Raw genomic sequence first — 21,155 nt, 5'->3', positions numbered from 1 at the left:
ATTATATGTCAGATGACGGTTCACAGGACCTTATAGGTGCCAAACAAGGATTTCTCCTCTCTAGTTAGCAGTCCCGTTTGATATCAGTGAACCTTTAATAAGAATAGCATAAAATGTGCATTTTGATATAGTGTGAAGCAAAAGTTTTTCTTCACTGAAGTGTATGGAAATGGGTTTAATAATTACCAATGCTCCAGGGGATTGTAAATTTGTATTTATTTATTCTTTGAAAGCTCCCTAGCTCTTCCCCAAAGTATTCTTACACTAAAGAGGGGTTTATTTTATTTATGAGTTTACTTTAAATTCTCCCTTTATTGTTGGAGACTTGCATTTGTTTTCCTGTTATATACAAAAAGCAATGCTTCTAAGGCGAAATGGTAAATGTGTCCCTCCATTTTTTTTGACCCTTGTTTCACCTGCCACTTCATCTGTGTTTACCCTCTTGTTTCAACACCTGTTTAATTGTGACCTCAGATTTTAAACAGTTTAGGTGTGTATAAGAAATACCTGGAAATTTTATATCTCTGGAGAATTTTCCCAGAACATTATGGGAATTCTTCATAAATTTTTCTTTCTAAATATGGAGATTTTACCTTCTTATACGTATTATTTAATTTATACACTTACAATGAAAACAACACAACTCAAATTGTTTTGTCTGAACATGTCACAAAGTCTATGTTGGATGTCATTTTTGTTAGAACCAAAATTAGCTTTATTCAGCTTTATTTGATTCCAATGTAAAGCTAAAAAAAGTGAAGAAATATAATTTTTGTTTGTTTGTTTGTTTCATTGGGACTTTCATTTTATTTCATATTCAATGTGATTATGTGCCTTTAAAATGTTCTCCCTTCCATTCTGCCCTTGTATCTTTGCAGTCATTGTATACAGCAGATTCTAGAAAGTGTAAATCATTGTCACCTAAATGGCATAGTTCACAGGGACCTGAAGGTCAGTATATGGAGTCCATAAATCTGAATCAAAGCAGTTTTATTTTTTTTTCTGGGGAAGGGCAGAGGGTGGGTATTTAAAATGGTTCCCTTGCCTTTCCCAACTTGTTTCTAAAATGAGTAAATGATGAAATGATAGTGCATGATGCCTCTTCCAGTTTGCTCATCTACAGGCTAAATATACATCATAGCAAAAAGGGAAGAATACTAAAGAATACAACCTGTTAAGTTTCCAAGCAGTAAACTACCTACCAAAAGGGGTTGAGGGGCAGGCTTTCTTGAATTGCCCAGCATTTGCCTGGAGATAAACTTGGCCTGTGATGTATGTCCGCCTGTAGATTTTAAACACCACTTCTGTTCTGAGACCATGGGTTGCTGTAGCAGAACAACTGGTTACGCATTGCTCCATTTGAGTCTGATGAACCCTTAGGCAAGAGATAATAATTGCCAGCTAAATTAAAGCACAAGAAGTTAATGATTTATCAAAAATTCATTAGGTATCTTAATTTAACCTTAATGGTGCCCTGACTGTTAATGTGACAGCTTTTAGAACAATACTGGAAAAATGGGAGAGAAAAGGGAAACAATTTATGTGATGGGGTGGAGGCGGAACACAACAGCTATAAAAATTATATTTGTGTTCCAGTTTATTTCCTGGAAGAATTTATAACCAGGAAATGATCTCTTGAATGACATGAAGTATTTTCAAAATGAATTTTTCTAGAACAAATGGACCCACATTCTGGCTCACATCTGGCAAGATCTGATTGTTCTGAGGTAGTAGTCACTCTACTTGAGCAATATGTTTACATGACTGAAGGTGGTACAGTACAACCCCAGTTGTCTGCTAGCTCTGCACTTTAACCCGGTCTCTCTGAGGGTATACAGACAGTGAGTGTAAGCTTGGAACTAACACACGCCCCCTGGTGTTTGCATGCAGTCATTGCATTCAGCAGATCCTGGAGGCTGTGCTACACTGCCATCAGATGGGCGTGGTCCATCGGGACCTGAAGGTGAGTAATGCGGTTGGAGAAGATAAACCACCACACAGTTCCTAATGACTGTTCAGCTGCAATTATGCCTGTAAAGGCAAAAATATGAGCAATAAAGTTGTGTGGACTTATTCCAGCACGTTACTCAGGAACTTTCCTTCACCACGGTCTCTCTTATTTCATCTCTAACACACACTTGAGACATATAAATCTTGATTTATCCAAATAGAAATAACTTCCCAACATTAACAATAAATAGGATGCTATACTTCTTTCCTTGTAAGGATGGATATAGCATTAATGTGACTTTCAGTAGGGCTTGATGATCTCTTCTTCACTCTAAATTTGTTCTGTGTACATTGATCAAACATTTTATATCCATGTGATATATACCCAATATTATGTAAATACTTAGTAAAATTATAAAGTGTGTAGAGATAAAGTTATTAGGTGACGTTTTAGCCTAAACGATTATGTGCTAAACAACCTCATTTTGAATTCTGACATTCTTTTTCCCTTAACATTAGTCCTAGGAATTCTGAGGACACTGAGGCCTCTTAGTTTTTTATTTATTTATGTTCCTAAAGACCAAGATACTAGTGTCTTCTAAAACTACAGATGTAAAGAAAGCAAAACAAATTTAATCATCAAATAATATTTATGTAGCAAATATTTATGGATATCCCTATATACGTATTCTCGTTTGAATGCCTACTGATACCCTTAAGACTTCACTCAGCTTCTGATACCCTTGAGGACAGAGAATTTTTAGATCATTTAGAAATGAAATAGCTCACAAGGGGAGTACTTTTTCATTAATTTTCTGTCTCCATTTCCCAGCACTCTAGTTTTACCTGTGGAATTTCAGAAAAATAGTGAAGCTTAGAAATTGAAAAGAAAAACTACTGGATGAGTAAAATAGTAAATGTGAGCACTGTATAGTTTTGATTCTTTCAAACTCAGCATTTTCTAGGCATTAGGACAAAGGTGGCAAAGGATAATTTAGAATGTCTAAAACTTGTGTGTTTAGTGAGAGGACCTAGACTTATTTCTCACGTGCAGACTTTTCTGGTTATAAAAAAAATTGTAAATCCATATTTCTAGTCACTTAATGTACTGGAAGACTATATCTCTAAACCAATTACATGAAGATGTGATTTATAAGCAAAACATTGCCTTAGTTTCCTGCAATCTTTTGATTTCATTTAATTCTGAGAGTTTTAAATATCAAAAGCAAAGGTATGGTTAAGGGCATTTTCTTCTGAAGAGCCAAGATCGGACTGTATATCTGCTAACACTTACCAAATGTACCCATTAGTATAAAGCAAAAACAGTGTGTTTCTTTGAAAATTCATGTATTTTACAGTCACCTCAAAAATTATTTACTGGCCATTTACAGACAGAGCCCCTTTTGTTACCTCTCAGAACCCACAGCACTACTTTCCTTTTAAGTGAACATATATGAACATGCACATCATTTGTGCAATTTTTTTCAGACACTTCTATAAATTTATTATTTGAAACATTTTACTCCATGTTATATAACCATAAGTGGACTTTAAAAGCCAAGTATAAAAAAATGTGAATCCTCTTCCATAACTTTAAAGATATTTTTTGTGGAATCATAATATGGGACTTCTCTAAACATCTGGACTCAGGTGAGCCATTCAAAGACTGGAACTTTAATAGGACATGGGCTGTGAAGAAAAATATATTCTCTGACATATGAGCTAACGTCACTAATTAAAAACTTAAGCAGATGATTTTTAGGGAGGCTTACTAGCAAAAGAAATAACTTGCTGCATTCCCCACCGGATTTCTTTAAGGCAGGGAAAGTACTTTTGCTCTCCATTCTTATTCTGATTCCGGGAAAGGACAGAAATGAGCTTTTGAGAGAGCTTGTTATAATTTTTTTAGTTGTTGTCCTAGTTTGTGTCAAATCGCTGACTCGGGTGGATTTCAGTTGAGTCTGGTTCTCAGTGCTTGCTTCAGTAGGCCATTTCATAAACACACTGAGAGAGTTCAAAACACGTGCATTAGAGGCAGTTGATGAACCTCTTGAACACGCCAAATCCCTGGCTTTGTTTTGTGCCTTTTATACCCATGATGTATACTCTGATAAATATATTGCTTGTGATAGCATGTTTACCAATATAGTAAAGTTAAAAAGATCAAGTGCTGTAATTTCTTATTACCAGGACTTAAACAAAAACTTGCCTTTACTATTCCTATGCTATGTATTTTTGTGTCCATATCCTAATTAATATGTTAATTGATGTGCGATAGAAATGTTTGATGCACATAGTTTAATTTGTCCACATTAGTGAGAAAAAGAAACACAGGAAATGTCATGTTTATCATGATCAAAAGCACCTATGAGGATATAAGTGCTGTACAATTTGTATGTAAGCCCTCTGGAACCATAGCCGTTTAATGTAATGCGATACTACACAGTACCTAACGTAGGGGCTTATACCTGGCCAATACCTGTAGCATATTCCTTCAATTTAGAAATGAATGAAGGTCAACCAAAAGTACATCTATAATATAAAAGGCAGCATTCAGTAAAATAGGTTATTAAGTGTTCATTAATATTTGAATAACATAAAGAAGATATCTTCAGAATAAAGATCACTATTTAGTTGAATAACTGCTGCTCATTGGGGCTCATTAGACAGTGGGAAATTATGAGGACCTATAAACAAGACTGAGGTACAACAGGCAATTTCAGGAAGTCCCTGAAACAAGCAATAGGAGAAGAGTCAGGGTGGTGGGATATCAGCGTCAAGAAGGTACATCCATCGGCACCAGGCAGAACCTAGTGGATTCATGGACCACAGCCTTTTGTCTAAGGTGTGTCCAGTGGCAGGCCAATTAATGTAGATCTAGATAATATTAGGAGGATCTAGTGGTGGTGATAAACAGTACAGTACAGTTCAGGGATAGGACTGCAGTCTTTGGGAGCGTTTGGATCAAGTCAGGGTCTTAATAATCAAAATGGTAAAAGATGCCATTTATCAAGCAGTTACCATGTACCCTGCACTGTCTTATCATACAAATCTTCAGAACAACTTTATGAGGAAGGTGCTCTGATCATCCTCATAGTATGTAAATGAAAATTTAGCAACCACAAATGAAAGAACTTTAGATCACTCAGCTAGTAAAATTTGATTGGTGCCTAAGAAATTTGATTCCAAGTCTGCATGCTTAATAACTACCACTTCTCAATTTAGTTAGTTGAATGAATTAAAAGCCTGTAAAGAGACCAAAGAATGAGTCAAAACAATGATAGGAAAATAATTTTGCTAGCAACATTCAGAATAATTTGTGGAAATGGTTCTAAGTTTAGTGAATCAAAAGGTTAAAATAGTCCTGCCTATGGATCTTCCAGAGATAAACAAAATCTGTATCATTGGGAATAAAGAAAATAAGATATAATGTAGAGTAGTGGGCAGTACAATCTGGTAGTAGACAGGTATATGAAGTAAAACTTTTTCATTTAGAAAATCAGTAAGGTAGCATTGACCACAGCCTTTGGAAAATGAGACGAAGAATAAAATGCATTTGCCACATTTAATTAGTAATTGCCACATGAAGACAATTAGTATTGGGTGCTTAAGGCGGGTGGATCATGAGGTCAGGAGATCGAGACCATCCCGGCTAACATGGTGAAACCCCGTCACTACTAAAAATACAAAAAATTAGCTGGGCGTGGTGGCGGGTGCCTGCAGTCCCAGCTACTCCGTGGGCTGAGGCAGGAGAATGGTGTGAACCTGGGAGGCGGAGCTTGCAGTGAGCAGAGATCGCCCCACTGCATTCCAGCCTGAGCAACAGAGTGAGACTCTGTCTCAAAAATAAATAAATTAATAAATAAATAAATTATATATATATATTCTTTATGAAGAGTTGAGTGCTGTAACTCAGTGTTGGATATTTGTGAATTGGTGGTTTAAAGTTCAAATACAAAAAGAGAAGAATGAATATTCATCAAACATTCCTTCAGCAGCCACTAAGGCATCATTTTAAATGTGAGCATGCATTACTGAGCAAAACAAGAACAGACCTTGTGTGCATGAAACCCTGCTGGCCATTGAATTAAGGATCATGTAAAAATATGTATGTAGGCCCGGTGCAGTGGCTTATGCCTGTAATCCAATCACTTTGGGAGACTGAGGCAAAAGGATTGCTTGAGGCCAGGAGTTCAATACCAGCCTGCGCAACATAGCAAGACCCCTCATCCCTACAAAAAAAAAAAAAAAAAAAAAAAAAATCAATATATATACATATGTGAGAAGCATATTGATGATGTTCTTCCCAGAAAGGAGGAAGTACCTCAGACAAGTACTGCATTCAGAAAAATATTAGGTCAAAGTGAGGTTGCAGTAACAAATGACAATTTTTGATGTCACAAGAAATAAAGGAATGTCAGATCAGATATATTTCCTCATTTAAGAACCTGGAGAATACAATTTCTATGACTTAGTTGACAGAATAAGTAAAGGAGATAGTTATAAAGCTATGCTTTTTCAAATAACTGTATTTGAAACAAGGTAGTAAGATTTCTGCAGTTCAAATGTACCCGAAATGGTTACTAAACTATTTCATGAACAACAATCTGGATGGAGGCTTTATACACACAACTGAATCTTTTAGCAACAAATTAACACCCTGTGAATTGCCTCAGCAGAGAATGCTGCCTTTACTATTAGCCCCTATTCAGAAGAACATTACTTAATGGAAATGTCATTGGATGGATGGATAGATGGATATGAGAGAGAGAGAAAGCGAGAGATTTTAATGAAGAGAATTTGGAGATTTGATGGGAACTTTAAGGCTGTTTCATAGGAATAAATTAAATTTATGACCAAAGTACAAAGGAATTAGTTTTCAGGGAAGGGGGGAGATGACAAGTATTTAGTAAATTTTTTTTTTTTTTTTTTGAGACGGAGTCTCGCTCTGTTGCCCAGGCTGGAGGGCAGTGGCGTGATCTCCGCTCACTGCAAGCTCCACCTCCCTGGTTCATGCCATTCTCCTGCCTCAACCTCCCGAGTAGCTGGGACTACAGGCGCCTGCCACCATGCCCGGCTAATTTTTTGTATTTTTAGTAGAGACGGGGTTTCACTGTGTTAGCCAGGATGGTCTTGATCTCCTGACCTCGTGATCCGCCCGTCTCAGCCTCCCAAAGTGCTGGGATTACAAGCATAAGCCACCGTGCCCAGCCAGTAAATTCTTGTTAACCATGGGTGGTAGATATATCAACCTGTGAAATTTATATTTTGGATAATTATAAAATCACAAGTATTATACTTTTCTCAGAGCCATGTTTAGATAAAAGTTTAAGGAACACATCATCTGTGTATGTATGTTTAGATATTTTTGAAACAAAGTATGTATTTGATAGATTTAATAATTCATTTAGCCATTCCAGTATTTCTTTATTGAGTGCCTAGTGTTTGTCAGGCAGTGGAGAAGCTGTGGGTAATTGGCACTCTCCCACTGCAGTTAGTTACACTCTGGTTCTTTCAGTCTACCCAGCAGTGTGTGCTGATAATGTGGAAGTAAATGAATAAACAGGAATGGAATACAGAAGGATTCTTATGAACTTGCTCACATATGCATAGCAATAGAAAGAGTACTTCCTAATTGCAAACTTATAGCACATACATCTGCTAGAAACTCCTTGTGCTAAGTACATGAATTCAGGCATTAATTCCACACAAAAATAAAAGCTAAAATCCTTTGTACCATGTATACAAATGAGACAAGTGAGCTTGACATTCAAGCTTTTCAATTCATGCAAAACTAAAAAAAAAAGAAATAGTTTATTTTGGGGAGCTTCATTCGCACCTTCTTTGGCAAAAGATAAGTGACAGAAAACATGCCAAGCAGAGGATGGTTTTCTGTTAAAAGAGTGAGATTCTCCAATAGAAGAAAGAAATTTTAAAAGACAATTTTTAGTCCTTAAAAAATAATATCCAAAGGAATGTAAGAGTTAAATAATATAGGAGAATAAAATTAGTAATTTGCTCTTTTTATAATATTCAAAAATTTAAAAAGAAGTAAAACACACATGATTTTACATATATATTCCTAATGGTTGAGTCTTTTAGATGGCACATCTTTTAGATGTGCACAAATAAAAGCCTGATATGGTTAATGCTAAAGGCTATTGCCTTTGCCAAATCAATTTATTAATAAAGATTATGATAATTGATGAAGCAAGGTTAAAACTTTTTTTCATAAGTTTTGGATATGGGTAGTAAATATGTTTGAGTACTTCAAATTCTTCTAAAAACATCTACTGAATGGACTACCTTTTAAAAATAATTTTTTATACAATTGGTGGAGTTTCTTTAGTATCATGTCTTTAAAAGGAAGGAATTAGAAAATCTAGCTTCAGGTCTCGGCTTCATCTTTTTGGGCCTCCCTACCTCATGTAGAAACTGAAAGTTTTGAGTTATTTTATCTCCCAAGTCTCTTCCAGTTCTGAAAGTGATTCCATCAACCTGCCTATGTACTTTGAGGCATTTGAACAGTTTCAAGAAAACTTTGAATCATATTGAAAGAAGTTGCCATTGTATTCATATGAAAATACAGAACAAAACTTGCAAACAGTTGCTGCTCATTACAGCTGATATGCTATAAATGGTTGTTGACACTGAGACCAGATGTCATGGAAAATCCTGCATCATTAGGAAGCAATGGGGGTGGGGAAGGAACCTATGTGTAAGAATGTCTGTGCACTCTATTTAAAAACCAACCTAGAAAGGGATTGCATTATAAGAATCTAAAGATCCTGTCAATATATAAAGAGTAACATAATAGATTGCATTAAGTTGGCATCATTAAAAAAGACATTCCTCAAGTTACAAATATTAAATGTTCTGCACACTGAAATGACCAGCTGCACTGGAATGTAGTAGCTAATCACTAATGTGTATGTTGTCATCACAGAGGACAGAGCTCCTATGATAAAATCCAGTGTGATTTTATTATTTCATAGAAACTGTTGTGAGATATAATTTAGTACCCTTATAATGTTCATTTGAGAGATTAAGGAACTAATTAATTAGCTCCAGGCATTTGTGAGTTGCCCAAGTCCACATAGGTAATAACAGTTAGGGCCAGGACATGAACCCAGATCTTCACATTCTTTCTAGATCATCACCCTGCCTATTTCTCTTAAAATGCTGTGGTCCATAGTCAGCTAGCTACATTAGAAGACCTGGGTTTCTGGTCTCACCTGTCTGATTCGTGTTAGAAAATAGAAAATCAAAATAGTGGAATAGTAGCAAATAATTGTGTAGTGGTGGTCCTTTCTAAGGAGGTAATCATTAATTAGGTGAGAAATACCACCCTTTCAGCTTGGGTAAACTATATTTGCAAATTATCTTCCTTTCTGTAGGCATTCAGAATTTAAACTAACCTTGCCAACAAAATTTTGTAGTACAATATATTTTTAACTTGGAAGCTACATGAGTGGTAGTAATTCAGGAAAATTAGAATAAATGTGCTTGTCCTGATTAAAATGTTGCTTTAGAAAGTCTTAGTGATTAAGCCTCTCACACAATCACAGAACATGATAGAAGGATTATTCAAACTAATATATACCAAAGAGTTACACAGAAATCAAACTTGTGTGATTATTTTTAATGTTTCATTGGAGCTGCCCTTTAAAGCAATCTTGTGATGAAATATTAAAAAGTGAATAATCCCTTAAACTCATCATCCTAAATTTTTTAGTTTTCATTATGTAATTTCATTTTAGATCCTAAATTTTAGTAATCATAAAAATTTTTTTTTATTTTTAAATTTTCATTATATAATTCTGTATTTTAGGTTTGCCTAAAGATATACATAAACATGAAATCATGTTAGTCTCTTAATTGTTACATCTACACAGTCACCTTCAAATAACCCTGCCTTTTCTTGTACATAACTGCAGCTGAACAGTCTTCATGAGTATAAGGTGCAACTTTGGTCCAGATGGATTTACTATTTTCTGGATGACTCACAAAGGCCCTACAGTGAGGTCTTCCTTAGTTATGAGTATTTGCCCCAGTCATTCAGAGGATATGCATGATAAAACTCTAAGATGTTCCATTTCTTCTGAATCGGCAGATACTTGGTGCTTGAGGCATAATGCACACAGCCCTGCCCAACAGCTTTTTCATTTAGTGATAAGAGTGAAAACACACTCAATTTTTTAAAAGGTTATTTACCAGTTACGCTGACAGTTGCTCAACAAACTTATCACCTGACTTCAAACACCTAAAATGTGATTTCTAAAGTGATTGGAACTCTTTTTTTGAATGAGTCTATGGTTGACAAATTAGGACAGATGTGTATTAACAGAAATCTCTAACATGTCAGTGCTTTTGAAAGTGAAGAAAGAATTAGAATCAACCGTTGCTTACAGTTTGATGAGCTTTTTCCAAGTTAATTATTCCATGAATTAATAGTTGGAACTTAACTTCTTGATCAAATTAGGAAATGCATGAATGTGGTAGACCATAAATTTTCATTGCAAAAGTAAAATGTCAAATTAAAATAATTTAACATGAGTAGATACTATAGTATATCGATAAAGTTCCAAATAATTTCAAATGTTAGGTTTTACTAAAAGTCATTTCAGCATAAAAGCCTTTTATATTCTTGAGATAGCTTTATCGCATACTCCAAATTAAATTATGTATTTAGTGTTGAGTTGGTTAAAAATCCCTATCAGCCCCACAAAATTAGAAAAGTTTTCTCACATTTACCAGTCGTCATAATAGCGATGAATCTGATGGCAGTGAGCAACAATAGCCTGAAGAAGTCTGGTACTTGATTAAAACTTACTCGCCAACACTCTAATTTCTTGTAGATTTAACCTAATTTCTTCCAAGTTCTGGTTATGGGTCTTTGCTAATTTGCATGGCTGGCTTAATTAATAAATTAGATACTGGTTTAGGCTGTGTTTACACAAGGTCAAAACAACCAACAGAATTGACTAATTCAGTGGGAAAAATTTAGCCAATTTGATTTTTAAAGCATGACATTACTTGTTTATTAACATATAAACAAAATGAATTTGATTGACTGAATTTTTAGATTTTCAGACAATTGTTTTGGCATTTGTAGAGTCCATTGTTTCCCAACTTTTTTCAGTCTGAGACACACCTCTAAATTTGCTGGGTTTTGTCCCCAAACCACTCTCCCATATACATTCTAACCCAATATATTTATCGTGTTTGGGGTTGTATATCCTTAACTGTATATATTAATCAGTCTTCTTTTCCTGACCATCTTCATTTCTTAAAATCCACAAAGGCGATTCATGGAAATTGAAGACTGTTCCCTGATGCTTATTTTCAAAGTACTACTAATGTGTCTTGATGCATTGGTTGGGAAACAGTGGTATAGACACAGCCTTATTCCAAGACTGAGTTATCAGCCCTTGCATAATGATAAGTACCCAAGAAAATAAAAATATATCTTTCTCATAGTACTCTGAGATGGAAAAATAAATATATAAGTAATGCTCTGAATCACACTTTGAAGAAATGTAAATTATGTTTTAAAAGCTGGCTTATAAAGAAAAAAAAGCTGACTATAACATTTGGCAAATAGTAGTATACTCTTTCTGCCTTTAAGAATAAACAGATTCTTAAAGACAGCAATTTTAATACATAATTCAGAGTAAGTCTCCAAAATTTGTACCAAAATTGTTTGGAAACATTGAGGAATCAAAATCACTACATTTGGGTCCAAACTCTTGAAGTTAACTAGGATTTAATTTGCACAGTTTCATTTGCCAAATGTGTGTAGATTGGTCCAACTCTTGTTATTATTTTGCCAAGTTTCCTTCTGCTGAAAATGTCTGCTGTGTTAGGCTTCTAAGTCAATGTCCATAGCCAAGTCTGAATCCTGAGCAGTCCTTGGAAACATGTGAGCAGGTCAAGACAGGTGCTCTCATTCATTTGATCCCTCCCCAAGTGTATTCTCTCTTCTACCCAGTATCTCTCTAGGACAGTTATGCATCTGTCTGAAGCCTGCACACATGATAATATTTAATCATTTTCTAACTGTATTTTCCCTGGGATTTAGGAATGGCAGTCTCCAGGAAAGATGACAGTGCATGAATTTTTTTCCCCCTAATCCTGTAAAATGTTGTTAGTTTTGAATAGTCGCTTAAAATAGGTTCTCACTTCAGTCTCTTTTTTTTTCTTTCTAAATAAAGCCTGAGAATTTGCTTTTAGCTAGCAAATCCAAGGGAGCAGCTGTGAAATTGGCAGACTTTGGCTTAGCCATAGAAGTTCAAGGGGACCAGCAGGCGTGGTTTGGTGAGTAGGGCCCCCCTCCTTCATGCTACCTATAGTCTTCTGGCTTCTGACTTCTGGCTCCTAATCCCACTTCCTAGTGAAAATAAAATGGAAAATTTCATCCTAATAACAATTTGTCTAATTTTTAGATATTGTACCTTTATAAGCATTTAATTTTGTTGACATAAAAGGGTATACAATCTAGAAATAATTTAAGGGAAAATATTAATGGGAGAACAAAAAGACATACACTTTTTTTCTCAAAGGATGATTGAGAAAGTACATTATTTAGTAAGCATTAATTAGAGGATTACAACATTCAAGGAGTACTTTTTTTATTTGAAAGAAAGTTGACTGTTTGCATACAACCTCATATGATGCCAAAAACTGCTGTGTAAATAGTAGATGCTCAAGAAACACAGGATATTTCACATATAATACTTTATGATTTATGATTTAAAGATTGTTTAAAAATTATGAAGCATATATTTCTGTGTATATTTCACCTTAGTTATTTTATATGTCTTCAACATGCCAGTTTCCTCTCAAAAATTCTGATAATTTAGAAATTTTTATATGATGAAATTTCTGCTTCTTTACAATTAAGGAAGAAATTAACTCTAAATAAATTTAAATTATAGTATTTCTAACCAAACTTATGTTTTGTTTCAATATTCAGCCTGAATAAATTATTTACTCATTAATTTTCATATGCCTCTCTCTGCCATTTTCCAATATCCAACCCACTTCTCATGTAGAATTCCAAAAATATAACCTCTCCCCAAGCCTGTCTTGTCTTCTGACTTTCAGTGTGTTGAAGTTAGATAATTTTTTTTAATGCCCTTCATTTTTGATTTATTTCCCTCTGAGCAACAACAATAAATAGAGGACTAAAAACATACTATTTCTTTGTTTTATATGCAAATGCTTTTCTGTATCCCTAATGTACACATCTCCCAAGATGTACATATGGCTCCCAGGATTCACCACATCTCCCTTTTCTGCCCCAGCTGTTACTGGGAGTGGAGGGTGTGCCAAGCCTCCCTGGCAGCCTAATGCAGGACCTCAGTTCCTGCTTCCTGTCCTTTTTCAGTAGTACCTGACAGTTATTCTTGTTTGAAGTCTCTCCCATGTTTAATATTACCTTTTACATTGTCTTTTTACCCTCCAATCCCAGATGAATTTAATACCTCCAAACTTGTCATTCTGTTTATAATATTTTAACTTTTTAATAAGCTTTTACCCATTAACTGCAAACTGAAAGAAGGTAGGACCTAGATTAGGTCTGTAAATTAGAGATTCAGATGATCTCTGTATCCTGGAAAAGAGTACAATTAACACAGAAAGAATATATTGTAACAGGAGTTAAGGGTTGAACAGGAAGTAGTGGGGCTATCACAGAGATGGGCAAAGCAAATACTAGAGATACATAAATTAAGTAGGAAGTCCTGATCCTGGAGGAGCTGAGGCTTTTGTATCTATAACTATTTACCATTCAGGGTGGAAGTGTCTTAACACAGGAATGGATGAGGTGCTGTGGGAACACAAGACAGGAAGTACAAAAACCTGCCTCTGGAGAGAGGTTCAATAATTGCCTTAACACCTATGGTTGCCTAAAAGATTAATGGGACTTTGTTCACTGTCATGCAAGGAGATTAAGGCACTCCAGACAGAGGGATCTGCACATGGAAAGGCTCAGAGGCATGAAACTATTTTTTCTATTACAGTAAAACAAGAAGTTTGATAAAGCTAAAGTATACTCGAGTGAGTAGTAGTTAATAAGGCAGGAAATGATTTTATGTTTTTTTGAAGGGTTTGGATTTCACCTTAGAGATTTTGGGATCTGGTGAAACATTTTTAGAAGAGAGGGACATAACTAGGTGTATGTTGTTTAATAATGATTCCAGTAGAAGTATAGAAGATGATTTAAGAATAGTTAATCTGAAAGCAAGGACCCAGTTAGACTAAAACAATCGTTCAAATTATGCATTATGATAGTGTTGACTAGGGAGGCTGTAGGAGCAAGCAAGTTCCAAATAACATACAGATCAGACAGGAAATATGAACTCTAAGGGAATCTGTTTAGGAAACATGAAAGTCCCAGACACTGAGTTCGAACACAGGACTCGAGTCCTGTGTAGAGCAAAGCAGGACCCGAGTCCTGTGTAGAGCAAAGCAGGACCCCACTTCATGAGAGACTTGGGGTATGAGGCAGGATACAAAAATGGGAACTTAGGCCCAGGGATATAATTGCCAGAAATTGGTAAAGGTGATGATAGGATATCAGGAATAAGACAAGCTTTTGTTATCAGGTCTGAGGCTCAAATTAACATCAGCAGCTATGTTTGATGATTACAAGAATGTTGGAATCAAGCTCCTTAAATCTCTTGTTTTTGAGCTTAATGTTTTATCTCCTCTGCTATGACACATATAGTTTGAGAACAGGGCTATGTATAGTGGAAAAAATTTTACTTTTTGAATCAGAATATATCAATTTATATCTTGGCTCTGATTCTTAACAGCTGTATGATATTGAGCAAGTCCCTTTAAATCTGTGAGGTCACTATCCTCTTTGTAAATGGGATAATAAACACTTCTTCACAGGACTGTTATTAGATTGAGTGAAATAGTCCATAGAAACTTGAGTGAGCTATAAAGGATGTTCAATAAGTTTTCAAAATTGTCTTGGTGTGAAACAATGACATAGTTCTTTGCATATTCAGTGAAAGTTGTTTAGTGAATCAGTGAGTAGAAGACTGAATATCAGGTCAGTAAAAGCAATAGCATCCAAATAGAAGTACGTAGATTTTCAAATTGTTATTGATTTCTAAAAACAAGCTGGTCCCAAAGAAGCAGTGACAGCTCAGCAATAAAATTTCCACTTCGTCGGCATGGTGCTATCAGCAATTAAGTTATTGTTAAGGTACCTGTTAGAGTAATAACTTTTAAAAGAAGCAACATCTTAAGTTCTAAGGAAATTCAGTATTTCAGAAGTATAGAAAAACAGTGTCTAAACTTGGGAGAATATACTTCTTTTTTCTCTTTCTTTTTCTTTTCTCAAGTTCAAGCAAGTCTTCATGGTAATCTGAGGAAAAAGGAGACATGTGGTGTTCTACGTTTCTTTCAGATGAGCTGCCAGATATATTTTAAGTATTAGGAGTAAAGGCATGTTTTAATAATGAATGGCCTGTTTTGATGTTTATTCATTATGATCTGCCATTATAGTCCCATATATTTTTACTGATTAATTTTATCTTTCAAAATGTAATATCAGTGTTTATGGAGGAAAAGCTTTGTTATTTTAATTTTGATAAAGAGCAGGACTCTTTCTTCATTATGTGAAATACCAGAGCTTCAGGCTTTTACATAATTTTATTTTAATAAATACACAAGGTCCATTACAGATTAGAAAAAAAAATAGTATGTATACAAAACAACATAATAGATAATACAAAGCATTATGGAAGCTGTTTATTGTGTTTTTTTTAATTATCATTTTTCAAGTCCAAACTTGTTTGTTTTTTCCCATATTTACTTTTCATTTTCTAGTCTGGTCTATTGGAATACTAGCCAAAAATGGTAGAAGTAAACACCCTGTCACTATACTTGATAAGATGGCTAGAAAATTTACCAAAAAGAAATATTCAAATATATTCTGTTTCTCTTATGGAACTGGACATGTTATTTGCAATACATTTCTAGCATTTTGTTGCTGCTAGAAAAAAAAAAGATAACTACCAAGATCTTGGTTCATGGAAGAATTACTTTGCTTGGTTGCTGTTATGTCTCTTTTTTATGATATTAAGGTTCTTTTTACGCCAATATGTTACAATAGATACATTTCCAACAGTCTGTAATTCTCTTTTCTCTTTGTGTTATCTATTTTGATTTTCTTATTGGTTTTTCAAAGTAAGAAACATGCTATCCCTAAAAAAGGCAAGCTCTCATTACTTTTTCTGTTGATGGCATGTAGTATGCTAATCCTAGATTCTTGCAAGTTTAATTTCCCACAAGGAAGGTCTTATCTATTATAACCCCCATATGTCTGTATTTATGAGGCCACATTGTACAGTACATTGTTTCCTAACATCCATGCATTTAGATATATGCTTCAGTATTCTTGGGGTAAGGACCCCATTGACTGCTCAAATGATGGTTGTAACTAAATAAGAATGAGCATGCTGGTGTTCTCTTAGAATTTTAGTCTCCAGAAGAGGTTTGTAATAATTTACATTTTAAATGATCTTTTCATTTCTTACTCACATAGTAACTTACTTCCCTATCTTAGGGAAGCTTAGGAGAGGTATTGTTAACATTTCCCACTTTTGGCCATGTATTCTAAGTTACTGAAATCATACATTATTAAAATTTACTGATTTAGACAGAAGAGTACAGATTGTATATAAAAGAGTCATTGAAATTCAGGGTGAGAAGGGATCACTGAGAACTGTAGGTAACTAAGAGAGCTCTAAGATGGAAATAACTTAGAGCCACTCTCTGTTAGAAAACAGGTAGAGAAAAAATATTGAGGATTCAAGAAACAGAAAAAGTAGTATCAAGGGTGACAATGAGAAGACCATTTTTAAAACACCTTAAAGAGGTTAGTCAGATCAAGGGCTCAGAAGGAGAATGAAATCATGTTGATTGAATGAAGGGTAGCCAGATGATGAAGGATCTGAAAGTGCACGCTAAGGACATTGGATTTAATCTGGACATTAGCATCAATTTCTCATTGGAGTCTCATTGCCTGTCAACTCTAGAGGAGTTGGTGAAGGATGGTGAGAGTGGAGGGGACAGAAGCGCTGGCAAACTGTTTAAAACAATTGTGTCCATCTCTACCTTGGAATTCACAGAGTGCATATCACTCCTTGAGGAAATCTTCAAGCTTTAGGCAGTGGAACCACCATTGTTGCTCAGTAATTCTCTGTACCTCACAACTACCAACCAAATATTTATTTCAAGTCAAGTTTGAGGTACAGGTGGATTACCCAGGGCCCATTTGAAGCTTAAATTACAACATACAGGTCTTTTCTTGGAATCCCTTCTCATTGTCTATCCAATCTTCCCCCAAAACAAACAGAAAAAGAAGAACGGTAATAGAAAAGAAAAAAGATTGAGTGCAAAGTTTTTTTCCTCATTTTCTTTTTTGTTCAGAGAAGTAACTGTGTTGTATATATTGTCTTTTAATACCTCTTTGCATGTTGTTTGTACTTAATAAGTATAAATTTGTCACAGAAATGAGGGGGAAAAAGTTTCTTTCTTGGACACTTTGCATGTCAATAAGTATACGGTGTGTTTCATCAGTGATCTGTGGTTGGAGAAATTCCATTATGTATACTTTTAAAAAGATTTTGTTTAGTTTATTTGTGCTTTTAAAGAAAACTTTCAAATGAGGATAGTTATTTTTAGTATGTTTCAAGTAAACATTTTTATTTAAAAAATTGTTATTTTCAGAAATAAATATTTTACTCTAGATTCTAGCTATAAATTGTTTCTAAGTGTAACTTATTGAATTCTGTACCAATGTGTATAATATGAAGTTTTCTTTCCCCATCTAGTTTTTCTTACCACATCCCTTCTTAAGTCGAATGTCTAGTTAATACTTGTTCAATAGTGATTCATCTGAATATTCCTGCGTCTTCTCTTTAGTTGCCAGTTACAAGTACATACTGATTATTTAATAGTACACAGTGAGCTCTGTGATATATTTTGGACTTATATCTTCTCCTGGTGAGTTTTTCTCCATATTTCTTTTCAGGTGTAGTTTTAACTCCCATATACATAAAGGACAATAAGAATTGCTAACCAAAAGTGGCCGTAAGTGTACACAGTGACTTTGCAGCATAGTAGATTGGCCTTCATATCTGGAAAAAAAAGATGTATTTTTTTCAAATGAGTTACCTGCAGGTCATACTAGTGTTGATATTTCTATAAAGAGAAAGTCTACACTATTTATTGCTCTGAGAACCTTGTTGTATTTTGAAAAACATAATCAGATAAAGAAACCCCAGAAATTTTTCTTTCTTAGTTTCCTATTTCATATTGTTTTGTCAAATCAACTGTGACTCATTAACATCTCTTTTCCCTAGGTTTTGCTGGCACACCTGGATATCTTTCTCCAGAAGTTTTACGTAAAGATCCTTATGGAAAGCCAGTGGATATGTGGGCATGTGGTAAGCAATTATATTTTGAAGCAAATTTTGTGATATGCTAGTGTCTTAGTCCATTTGGTCTGCTATAACAATCTGTCATAGACCAAGTGGGTTAAATAACAAAAATGTATTTCTTATTTATTTATTTGTTTTGATACGGAGTCTTGCTCTGTCGCCCAGGCTGGAGTGCAGTGGTACAATCCCGGCTCACTGCAACCTCTGCCTCCCAGGTTTAAGCAATTCTCCTGCCTCAGCCTCCTGAGTTGCTGGGATTACAGGCGTGCGCAACCATGCATAGCTAATTTCTGTATTTTTAGTAGAGACAGGGTTTCGCCATGATGGCCAGGCTGGTCTTGAACTCCTGCCTCAAGTGATCCACCTGCCTCAGCCTCTCAAAGTGCTGGGATTACAGGTGTGAGCCAGCATGCCTGGCCACAAAAATTTACTTCTCACAATTGTGAAGGCTGGGAAATTCAAAATCAAGGTGCCAGCAGATTCGGTGTCTGGTGAGGGCCTGCTTTTAGTTTTGTAGAGAGTTATCCTCTCTTTGTGTCTTCACATGGCAGGAAGCGAGAGGGGGCTCCCAGGGCCTCTGTCTGTTATAAGAGCATTAATCCCATTCATGAGGCCTCCATCCTACCAAAGACCTCACTTTCCTTCCTTCCATCATATTAGGAGTTAGGATTTTAACACATGCATTTTATGAGGGACACAAACATTGTCTATAACAACCACAATTTTTATAATTTAAAATACAAGTTGAACATCCCTAATCAAAAAATCTGAAATTTAAAATGCTTCCAAAATCCAAAATGTTTTGAGTGCCGACGTGATTGCCGCATGTGGAAAATTCTGCACCTGACCTCATGTGATGGGTTGCAGTCAGACACAGTCCAAACTTTATCTTATGCTAAAAATTAGTTAAAATATTTCATAAAATTACCTTCAGGCTATGTGTTTAGATGTATATAAAACATAAATGAATTTCATGTTTAGACGTGGGTCTCATCCCCAAGATATCTCATTATGTATGTATAAATACTACAAAATCTGAAAAAATCCAAAATCTGAAACATTTCTGGTCCTTGGCATTTTGGATAAGGGATACTCACCCTGTAGTATCTTTTAAATTTGAAGTTGATATTCTCTAGTGATCAACTTAGAGTAGAAGTTCCCAAACCTCAGTCTACAACAAGATTACATGGACAGCTGTTTAAAGGACAGATTGCTGTGTTTCTGATTCAGTATATCTAGGATAGAAACTTTTACCTTTTTAACAAACTCTCAGGTGATGCTAATGCTGCTGTTTTCTGGAACACTTTGATAACAGGGATGTGGAGCATTGCTCCTAGTGGTTATGTATTTATGCTGCTATCGTCTCAATGGATCCAACCAGTCCTTCCAATAAATATTATGTTTGCGCATGATACTTGGCAGAGTTTAAGAGTGAACTAGTAAATATTGGAAAATAATGAAATTGACCATCCTGTGGGGACAAAAGTCTGATTTGGGCCTCTATCAACCAACTCAAATCAAAAACAGTATCCTATGCAGGCCCAAAGACATATAATGGGGAGGATTTTCACCCACAGTTTTTATAATGGAATTTTTATGTTTCAGCGTATACTTTGAATACATGAAAGACTGAAAGAATACTGCAACATTACCCTACTAAGATTATCAACATAATCACCTAAATTCCTGATACTATGTCATTGCTACCAGCCTACAAGTAGATACCTAACTATCATAGTTTGGCTTTAGTGTGCTGCAGACAGATTTCAGTGCCTTTGGTGTTTGTCAGCAAGCTTGGAAAAAGTTGATTTAAAAAACTTTACTTGAGTCTGAAAATAATTTTTTAGACTTGTTTTAGTTTTAAAAAGTTAATAAATTCATCATCACTACTTTATAGTGATAGGCTATTCCTCACTATATTTCTTGTCAGCTTTACCTCTTTGGTAACAACTTGATGTTTGATCTTAAACTGATTGAATCTTGGGCTTTCAGTGTTACCTCCATGCCTGGGAAGTCAGTGGTAAAATAGGGCACTATATTTATAGTCTCAACCCCTGAGGTTCAGTCTTTACTTTTTACCTACTAACACAGTCTCTTTAATATATCTGAGTTGGTTTCTTTACCTGTAAAATAGGAATATGTTACCCTCATTGAATTGTAGGAGGGTCAAATGCAGTGCACTTTAAAGGAAGACAATTGACAATTGCTACTTAATTAATGGAAAAGTTCTTAGGAATGCCCCAAGCTCTGTCTTCCTGCTACCTACCTGAGAGTATCTTCTAAGCATGAACTCTAAGGCATGAGCTCTAAAATGCCTTGAATTAGAGCATTGTCACAAAATATCTTCGTTCCAATCTTAGATGTTAATGGAAGATATCTCAGATATTTTCCTTGCAATAAATCAGCTCCCAGCATACATAGATCTGTTTCTGCTGATGAATTTAAAAAGCAACAGAGTGGCCTGAGACTCAGGCAGACACAGACAGGTTTTGTGAAGGATACAATCATATTTTTTAAAGTATTTTAAAAACATGATAAAGCTATATTTTTGTAAAGATAGGGGATTGTAGCTAAAACGCTGCATTTGGACCTTGAACACTAGAGGGATAGTGTGACATACAATAATCAGTAACCAAGGGAAGCAGGACTCAGCATAAGGGACATTTCATACTTTCTTTGCCTACTTCATTGAAGGCCTTTTCCAGCCTCTTCTGCCTTTGTGTTTATCTTTCCTTGTTTTCC

General features: G+C 35.2%; 1 protein-coding gene across 21 annotated transcripts in view; it reads left to right on the top strand.

Moving 5' to 3' along the window:
• Positions 1–21,155, top strand: part of CAMK2D (calcium/calmodulin dependent protein kinase II delta) — a 316,681-nt gene that overhangs the window by 219,342 nt on the left and 76,184 nt on the right. For 17 of the 21 annotated variants that reach the window (XM_054486351.2, XM_054486339.2, XM_054486352.2 and 14 more), the window contains exons 6-8: positions 879–951; positions 12,165–12,267; positions 18,336–18,419. In XM_054486351.2, coding sequence (XP_054342326.1) covers positions 879–951; positions 12,165–12,267; positions 18,336–18,419 — 260 coding nt within the window. Of the gene's footprint in view, positions 1–878; positions 952–1,870; positions 1,964–12,164; positions 12,268–18,335; positions 18,420–21,155 lie in introns of those variants that run through there. The other 4 variants (XM_063664053.1, XM_063664052.1, XM_054486326.2 and 1 more) reach the window with 3 other exon arrangements.

This window comes from Pongo pygmaeus, chromosome 3 (assembly GCF_028885625.2).
Source record: "Pongo pygmaeus isolate AG05252 chromosome 3, NHGRI_mPonPyg2-v2.0_pri, whole genome shotgun sequence".
NCBI lineage: Eukaryota > Metazoa > Chordata > Mammalia > Primates > Hominidae > Pongo > Pongo pygmaeus.
This window is presented reverse-complemented; position numbering and strand designations above follow the sequence as displayed.